General features: G+C 36.3%; 1 protein-coding gene across 8 annotated transcripts in view; it reads left to right on the top strand.

The window, feature by feature from the left end:
- The window catches only part of bltp3b (bridge-like lipid transfer protein family member 3B), a 73422-nt gene that overhangs the window by 61988 nt on the left and 1434 nt on the right, over window positions 1-10000 (top strand). For 7 of the 8 annotated variants that reach the window (XM_087247102.1, XM_087247101.1, XM_087247100.1 and 4 more), the window contains 4 exons: window positions 2828-3084; window positions 4021-4132; window positions 5952-6100; window positions 9828-10000. The exon at window positions 9828-10000 is cut by the window's right edge and continues 1434 nt beyond it. In XM_087247102.1, coding sequence (XP_087103228.1) covers window positions 2828-3084; window positions 4021-4132; window positions 5952-6100; window positions 9828-9968 — 659 coding nt within the window. In that variant the 3' untranslated portion in view covers window positions 9969-10000. The remainder of the gene's footprint in view (window positions 1-2827; window positions 3085-4020; window positions 4133-5951; window positions 6101-9827) is intronic. The other variant, NM_001100005.1, reaches the window with a different exon arrangement.

Raw genomic sequence — 10000 nt, 5'->3', positions numbered from 1 at the left:
TTGCTAAGGCGTGGCTAGAAAGTTTAAAGGTGATCAGTCATTGGCAGTTTGATAGTCTGAGTTAAATGAGCCCAGTTAGAAGTCTGTGTGACATTCTGATGCAGAGTTATGAGGTCACAAAGTTTGATCCAATGTTACGTCTATGGGATTTTTCCGACGGTCCCGGGACGTTTTTCGGAAAACCGAAAGTCGGATCAGTCGGAAAGGATATAGCAACTCGAGTTAGAATAGTTCGGAGGTCTGACCCGAGTTTGATGGTCATAGCTTGAAAGGCCTAGGACGAGATAGAGTTTAATTTTTAGTCTCAGAAGAAGAAAATATAATAATAATATTAAGTTTAATAGGATAACAGTAGTCTGGCTTGCTACACAAGCCAGCCTAATAATAATAATAAGTTTAATAGGATAACAGTAGTCTGGCTTGCTACACAAGCCAGCCTAATAATAATAAGTTTAATAGGATAACAGTAGTCTGGCTTGCTACACAAGCCAGCCTAATAATAAGTTTAATAGGATAACAGTAGTCTGGCTTGCTACACAAGCCAGCCTAATAACAAAATGATGAGTGGTCAGTCATATCATTCTGTGATCTGTGTAATTAGGCTGGCTTGTGTAGCAAGCCAGACTATTGTTATCCTATTTTTCTTCTGAGACTAAAAATTAAACTCTATCTCCTCCTAGAGCCTTCAAGCTATGACCACCAAACTCACACCAGACCTCCAAACTGGTCTGACTCGGGTTGCTATATCTTTTCGGACGGATCCGACTTTCGGTTTTCAGAAAAACGTCCCGGGACCGTCGGAAAAATCCCATTGACTTAACATTGCACCAAACTTTGTGAGCTCATAACTCTGCATCAAACTGTCCTACAGACTTCTAGCTGGGCTCATTTAACTCAGACTACCTAACTGCCAATAACTAATGAGCTTTTAACTTTCTGGCCACACCCTAGCAACCACTTTTGGGACCCTAGAAACTGTCCCATAGACTTCCACTGCAAAAGACTCTCATTGACTTAACATTGGGTCAAACTTTGTGAGCTCATAACTCTACATCAGACTGTCGCACAGACTTCTAACTGGGCTCATTTAACTCAGACTACCAAACTACCAATAACTGATGAACTTTTAACTTTCTAGCCACACCCCTAACAACCAGATACGGCACCCTAGCAACGGTCCCATACACTAGAGATCTGCGCGGGACTAAATTTTGAATCCCGCACCCGCCAGGTTTTAGCCCGAACCCGACCGCTCCCGCTTATATTAAGAATTTATTGTCCCGTTGCCCGACCCGCCCCGTTTTCTGCCCGCCACGCCCGATCCCGCTAAAGAGCGGGGGAGAACAAAACCGAATATCCCCCAGCTATACAGTCCAGACAGCCAAGCTGTCTGTATAAACACACACACACAGCACCAAGCACACACACACAGACAAATCTCTCTCTCTTTCTCATTCGCGCGCGCGCACTAATAACACACACACAAGCACCAAGCAGACACACAGGCGTTTGCTGTTATATCAACTCAAAGGCTTGTAATACCATGTATCAAGTACCAATGTAACACCAAAAGGTTTTATATAAAGGTATATAAATACTGAGTTGCGCCAGCTCCGGGCCGCAGCGCACATTACTCTCGGGCCGATTCCGTCGCGAATGAGGCAGTGTCGGCTTGTTTACGGCCGCCGCATCTGGCCCGATTGATTCGGGCCGGAATCGGGCAGTGAGTCCACAAGCATCCGGAGTCCGGCAGCCGGAGCCGGGCCGTGTGGTAAGTCTCCGGCAGGCGAGAATCTAGCCGGAACTGGCCCGAGTGTATTTTGCTATCTGGGAAAGCTCTTTCTCTCTGTCTCTGTCTCTCATTCGCACGCGCACTAACATACACACAAACACACACACACAGGCAAAGCTCTCTCTCTCTCTCTCTCTCTCTCTCTCTCTCATTCGCATAGCAATATCCGCAATATTGCTAGACAGCCTGCTCCCGTCCCAAATTTAACCCGTTACCGACCGCTCCCGCTATTTATTCGGAAATTTATTCCCGCGTCCCAGAAATCTGGTCGGGTCCTGCAGCGCCCGCGGGAATGTAGACCCCTACCAAAGACTGCCATTATAGAGGTTCAGATTGATTTTGTCATGCTGCAGTGTGATAGAGACATGGATGTTGCTTTTAACTATTCTTACTGGCAAGAAGCTTTGATACATCATCAGTCTAAGCTGTCAATCAACTTCATAGCAACAAAACAGACTAACCTAGCAACGATATAACAGCAGCTATATCTCAGCATCAGAACATCGTAGAGAAGTGGGGGTTGGCTTGTTTGACTCATGCTAGCACACCTTCTATCTATCTATCTATCTATCTATCTATCTATCTATCTATCTATCTATCTATCTATCTATCTATCTATCTATCCATCTATCTATCTATCCATCTATCCATCTATCTATCCATCCATCTATCCATCCATCTCTCTCTCTCTCTCTCTATCTATCTATCTATCGTAGGTGTATTATATATGTTAGATTTATAATTTAGCTCGGCAGCTTGTGTTTATGTATAATTTCTCACACTGAATATAAGTTTACTTTGTTATTTGTGAACTTGGAAATTGTAAAATGACACAATACCGCATTAATAATGTAAACAATATTTAATTTTTAATAATAACCACACTTGATGGTCACATTTGAACGTCTGAACGGTGCATTTCATGGCTCAAAACTGAGAGCCTTAAACCCAGCAAAACATGTATGACACATTTTCAAAATTATTTTAAAAAATAATAGTGTATTACTTAATTCGTGCTGTCTATTTCTATGCCAGGTTCCGGGTCAGGGTCAGACCCCAGTGCAGTGTTGTTGAATCCCGAGGTGCAGGTGAGGCTGGAGAGCGGTCCGAGTGCTGCTGTTCACTCTCCTCTTGCTGAACAGAACGGTTTTCTGCAGTGCCGCCTGCAGGCCTTCAACACTGACTTCCTGATAACATCACTACGAAACCTTGCCCTCTTCCTGGAGGATGACTCCGCCTCTCAGGTTCTGCCAATGGAGATTACCATCAAAGACACACACGTCAACCTGAAGGTACTTTTTACATATAAGACTCATTTTATTAGCAATAAAACGTATGGTCTCTTTGCCTTCTTATTGTAAAATAAAGTAATATTAGTAAACATTGCGCACTTATTGGGCATGATTTGATTCTGACTAAAGTACTCCCACACAAAAAATAAATAAATAAATAAGAATGATTAAATGAAAAAAAATAGAGAGATGGATAGCTGGATGTGTACAATTTTTCTGATTGACATGGTTTGTTATGTATAGTTTTAAGTTTTGTTTTAAACTAAAAATATTCTGATAGCATGAGATTTGACGTATGGCAGTAATAAGTGATATAATATATAAGTACTGCTCAAATTAAATATTTTTATTTTTTTACAAGCCAAACTTTTTTTTATTTTATTTATATTGATACCACTTCATGTCATCTCCAAGGACTTGCAATGATTTTTACAGAAAGACATTTCACTAAATCATTTTTTATTCATATTTCTTGAAGAAAGCATTAATAGTAGTAATTGTAAAAGATCACCCACAGCTCTGCATATTGTATTAATATAATAATTAATTATAGTATAATAATTACACACACACACACACACACACACACACACACACATATATATATATATATATATATATATATATATATATATATAAATATATATATATATATATATATATATATATATATATTTATATGTATATATAGTATTAATATAGTGTTAAAATAATATTCCTATAAAATTAATAGTTTCATTTTCTTTAGTTATCTTTATTGAATATATTTTGTTACATGCTTACTTTTATAGCCCCCTTTTTCAAAACCCAAAGAGCAAAATTCCTAGCATTCATTGCGTTTTACATTAATTCAGAATAACATAAAAAACAGCAAGACAGATCACATTTTTTTAAACAGAAGCAACATGTATAAAGTAATACTTGTTTTTAAATCAGGATGATGGTCCTCGTGACAACATCTCCGAGCCGGAGCCCTCACCCATCTCTGTGCACATTCATAATCTGCTCATCCATCGACAAGACGACGGCTCATTCAGCATCGGAGGAGGTTTTTCATTTCACTTATTTCCTGCTTTCCTTTCTCCTGCTTCCTTCTTATTCCCTGAACTGTGATTATTAGAGATGCACTATATTGGATTTAATTTTGTATCTAATTTTGGCCAATAGCCGACTTTATTATGGTTTCTGTTTGTTTTATTCCTCATAAGTTGTATTGTCTGACCATTAAATCAAATCAGACTTTTAAGTTTATGACACCGATGCTTAATTTAAATTTCACATTTTTCTGTTTTAATCAAATTTTTATTAGTGTAAATCAGTTTAGCTCTGAATAAATCAAACATTTTATCCCAAGTTGCTTTCGCTGTTTGAAGTTAGCACTCTGAAACAGTCAATCTAATTCAATCACTATAAGAATGAGTGCTTACCTGATCTAACTACTAGCATTTCTGGCTGACAAGTAAGTATATTAGCTATTTAATAGGGGTGGAAAGAGTAAAAGTAAGTGTAAAAGAGTAAGAGTAAAATCATGCTGAAGTAAAAGTACCATTACTTTACAAAAAAAAATTGTTCAAGTGGAGTAAATGTATCTGTTCTAAGTACTACTCGAAGTATGAGTAAAAAGTAGCCTTTCTGAAGGCTCTCAGCAGTGAGTAACTTATTCTTGGTGACTTGCACTGATGTGTTTATAAGTGCAAGGGAAATTATTTGCCATACATAGACTAGGTTTAAAATGTAAGTTTAATGTGAGAATACATTACATTAATATATGCATTTATAATAAGCCGAAAGAAAGCAGCTTGATGTGTTTACATACGCAATGATATCTGTGTAATCTAAGTGGTAAACATTTAGCTATGACTAAATGTTAGCACTCAGGTCATGACCTTTGAACACTAATTAACAATCTATAAGTGTCCCTCAATAGGCACCGCAACCCAAGCTCTAATAGAAAACAGGCAATGTTTGTATGTGTTTGAAAACGTCACATTCTGTAGTGAATTATCTATTGTTTGAGGCCATTTTGCGATTTAATTCATCATACAGGCATACTTCTTCTTATCACAAGTTTAAAAAGTTTATCTGTTGTTGCGTAGTAGTTTTGCGTCTTCACTTTTAATGCTGCTTCACCCTTTGTTGGAGGGTTATAAAGCATCCATGTCTTGAGGTTGGTCTGTCTGATAAGATTTGTTTAGAAGGGACAGCCAATCACCAACAAGTATAAAGTAGTTAGTGCTAGTTGGGAAAAATAGGGCAATAAAAAACTAAACTAAAAGTAAAAGTAACATTTTTAAACTACTTAATGCTTAGCTCATTTTCTGAGAAAACTACTCAATTACAGTTATTTAAGTATTTATTATTGGTTACTTTACACCACTGTTGTTAAGTATTCATCAAGGCATATTTGACACAATTTTCCATGTCAGACTGATACTGATATTTACATTTCAAACATTTATCATCAGGCAATTATTTTTGTTAGCATTCCAATAATATTGTGCATCCCTAGTAATTGTTGCTCCTTTTTAGAGATAGTTCATCCAAAGCTAAAAATTCTCTCATCATTTACTTACCATGTACTTGTATCTGTTTGAGTTTCTTTCATATGTTGAACATAAAAGAAGACATTTTGACAATAAGCTGTAATCATCGACTGTCATAGTATTTGTATTTCCTGCTATGGAAGTCAATGGTTTCAGGTTTACAGGGAGTACATTTTCATTTTTGGGTGAACTATCTCTTTACCCCCTTCTGGCACATGCATGCACTCTGTTTTTCTTTGAAGTTTGGATGATTTTGCAATAGGATTAATCATCAGGAATGCACGTTCTAAAGGCGTCCCTCCCCCTCTCTTCCCCCCTGGACAGCTGAACGCGCTGTGGACTCCCAGCTTCAGACGGCGGGGCCTGTGAATGACAGCAGGCTCAGTTCTGTCCCTGAGGTCCCCGTAGGTGTGAAAGCCACTCAGACTGCACCTCTGTCACCCACAAGCCCCGGCCCCTCGAGTAGAGAACAGGTACATGATTGAACAGTTTTGCATGATGGACTTGTCAAATTGCAGCTTTGTTTTGAATGTTGCCATTGGTTTATCCATGTATGTATGTGTGGTATGTATGGTAACTTTATATCATGATGCAAAAATGCTGTTTGAGTTAGTTTATTTCTGCCTTTAAATAGGTTGTTTTTATTATTATTATTTTTACAATTATTATTATTAATTAATAAAACAATTAAGTTTGCTGTGGAAGCATACCACAATGCAAAAATCAACAAATTCCCCAGTCCCAAAAGATCACATTGCACATCATTGATGGCTTATTATCTGTCCACCCAGACACTTACAATTCAAATTACAGCAATAAAATTACTCTGGTAATTTGTTTTCTCTGATGGGATAGCTGTCTAATTAAATGGCTATAAAATGGTTCCATTTTAAAATGTGCCCTCATAAATGTGTCTTTGCTAAACTGATTTTATTTTAAATAATGTGCTATATGCATGTTTAACTAGATTGCATTGCATATACACTGCATTTGATTATTATTATTTTTTTACAGAATATTATTCTCATTATCCAAATCATTCCATAACCACAGGTTGCTTTGTAATAAAATATTTTATCAATATTTAAATCATGCATGTAAATATAATCATCTTTTTTATTTCTAAAAATGAACATTGTTATTATAAAAGTAAATCACGTACTCATCAAGGAAATAGGCAGTATCGGCATCTCAGTATCAGTTTTGACATCTTTAAAACTATAACAAAAAGGGGTACTGTTAGATTGGAATAATACAATGCAGAATAACATATAAAAGATAAATAAATAACAACATACAGTTGAAGTCAGAATTATTAGCCCCCTTTTGATTTTCTATTTCAAATATTTCCTAAATGATGTTTAACAGAGGAAGGACATTTTCACAGTATGTCTGATAATATTTTTTCTTTTGGAGAAAGACTTATTTGTTTTATTTCGGCCAGAATAAATGCAGTTTTAAATGTTTTCAAAATTATCTTAAGGACAAATTATCAGCTCCTTTAAGCTATATATATATTTTTGATAGTCTACAGAACAAACCATCGTTATACAATAACTTGCCTAATTACCCTAACCTGCCTAGTTAAGCTAATTAACCTAGTTAAGCCTTTAAATGTCACTTTCAGCTGTATAGAAGTGTCCTGAAAGATATGTAGTAAAATATTATGTACTCTCATCATGACAAAGATTAAATAAATCGATTATTCGAAATTAGTTCCTAAAACTATTATGATTAGAAATGTGTTAAAAAAAAGCTTATCTCCGTTACATAGAAATTGGGGAAAAATAAACAGGAGGGGCTAATAATTGCTCTGTATTCAAGCTTCAGAATGAAATGCGTGAAAGATTAAATCATGTCGTATAAATCTAGTCTGCCATATTGTTTTATGTTGTGTGTGAGAGCATATGATCCACGCTAATAACAAATTTAAGTATTCATTCGAGTAGATTACATACAAAATCAAGGCAATCTGGAATAGTGACTGTGCAGAACTCACTTCTTTACTCACTTCTTTCTCGCAAGCTCAAGAAAAGCAGCTCCCGAGTAATTTAGTGAACAATGCAATTAAATAAATCCCTATAATGGAAGATTTTTTTTTTGGTGACCAGCCGTCACTAGACAACAGTGTTTCCACGATAGCATTCAACCAAAGTGTTTGTTTGACATTTGTAAATGTCCCATCTGTCACTCATTAGCAGCTCAAATCTATTTGTTGTTTGATTGTTCTCCTTCTCTCAAATGGGACAGTTTTGGAGGAAGGTAATGACTTGTGTCTGGTAATATTTGCTGACTTTGCTGAGTTCCACACAATTCCTTCATGTTGTGCCACCACAAATCGATTAAGTTAATTTAAAGCTTTTACATATTTACGTGGATTGAACATAAAGCAATTAAGTTTAAGCAAACTGCAAGTCTTTTTTTAGTATATTTTGACAGAATAACGTAGCTTCCTTTTTTTGTCAAATCAGTTTTTTATTTGGTCGTTGAATAAACTTACAATAATCACAGATTCCAGGATTAGTTTTCTGATATGCATACATTTACAAAAACAAACAAAAACGAAACAAAAACACCCCAAGCCCAGCCTGCAAGTATACAATCCTCTTGTTAAGTGGTGACGTGTTTGTGACGTATGTAATACTGTTTCCGGGTCCAAGCCACCATTCATTTGAGTGGAGAAATCATTCGTTTATGATCACGTTTTATTCCTATCACACATTAAAGTTAATTTTACATAAAGTCATAGTGTACACAACAATCTCTGGGCTTGCTGCATAACAAATACAAAAAAATGTTACAATTTATAAAAAAAATGAATCACTTTCTGGCTATCGGATATTAAGCATGGACATATATACTGTGATCGTGTTTTTCGAAAGCATTAAATCGCTTTGTAAACGTTTATTATTACCATTTCATGAGTCTCCCCATTCAGTTGAATAGAGCGCTTGGACTCGAAAGTTGCTTCGCGTGACGTCACACTTAACAAGCGGATACAGTGATAATCAAATCAACTTTTTAGTTACAATACATTGCTTTAGGGGGAAGAATTCCCATGAAGTGACAAAAGAAATGGCCCCAAATCTTTTGAAATTGTCCAATGTTGCCTTTTAAAATAAATCTGGTTCGTTCCAAGTGCAGAGTAGATTTCAATTCTTCAAGCCATAGTTTGGCAGTTGGAGGATTAACATTTTTCTAATACAGTAATAGCAGCTTTTTGGCTGTAATCAAACAATATACATGGAATTTCTGTTATGCACTGCTCAGTGAATATGTATAATCAGAATGTTCGAATATGATTGGGTCAAGATCTAGACCCAAGTTGATCAAGAACATCTGAAAGCACTTTAAAAACCTCATTTTAGAATGCCTGTATTTTATGACAGAATACAAAACTATGAGCTAAATCAGCTTCTTCTGATTTGCGCTTATCACAAATAGGAGATATGTTGGGGAAAATCCTATGTAATGTCTTTTTGAGAAATGTAACCCATGTAAGACCTTGAACTGGATGAGGCATAATCTAGTGTTGATTGATTGTTTATCAATATCCTCTAAGCTATTCTGCCAGATCTCTTCGGAAATTTCATTGCCAATCTCTCGTTCCCATTCTTCTCTGATCATCTTAGTAGTGGGGGCAGTAGCTGCAAATAACTAATGTATGTTTCTTATCCTTATAAAATAATTTATGTTAAAATAATACAGAAAAGCTGCATCTATTTTACACTTATGCAAATACATGCATTTATTAGTAAATATGTGTATTTAGTTATATATGTTTATTACATAATATTTATTATTATTTAAAAGTTATAATGAAAGATATGTTAATGCGCAGAAACAGTTAGAGGCCCTCAGTGAAAATGAGTTTGACACCCAAGGCTTAAATGCTGTGCTGGGTTGTAAGTAGCAGCTACAGCTTTGCACGTTCTTCTGAAAACGCCATTGTTAGTTATATATGACTGACATTGTATTTATATCAACATCTTGTCATCTTGAATTGCAGGTGCCACAAAACAATAACCTGAGTACTATTTATAAGTGATCCTTGTATGGGGAAAAACAATTAATAGCTTACAACATGACCCCTTCAATATCAATTATACAATGAGGATTATCACTCAAGGAAAGCGATCCAGGCTGACAAACTACAAGCGGCGTGTGTGCCAAGCTAATGATCTTTTTCCATCCACACAGCTGCTCGTGGAGGAGAATGAATGCTTGAAGCTGGAGCTCTCCAAAGCCAAGATGGCGTTAGCAGAAGCGCAGATGGAGAAAGACTCTCTCCAGCATCAAATGAAGACGCTTAAACTCACCAGCGGGGGCAGCAATAGCTAGTGTGTGTATGTGTTTGTGAGTGTGTGTTCAAA

The sequence above is a fragment of the Danio rerio genome, chromosome 4 (genome assembly GCF_052040795.2).
Source record: "Danio rerio strain M-AB ecotype USA chromosome 4, GRCz13ab, whole genome shotgun sequence".
NCBI classification, from domain to species: domain Eukaryota; kingdom Metazoa; phylum Chordata; class Actinopteri; order Cypriniformes; family Danionidae; genus Danio; species Danio rerio.
Note: the sequence above shows the minus strand (reverse complement) of the source record. Positions and strands in the feature narration are given on the sequence as shown.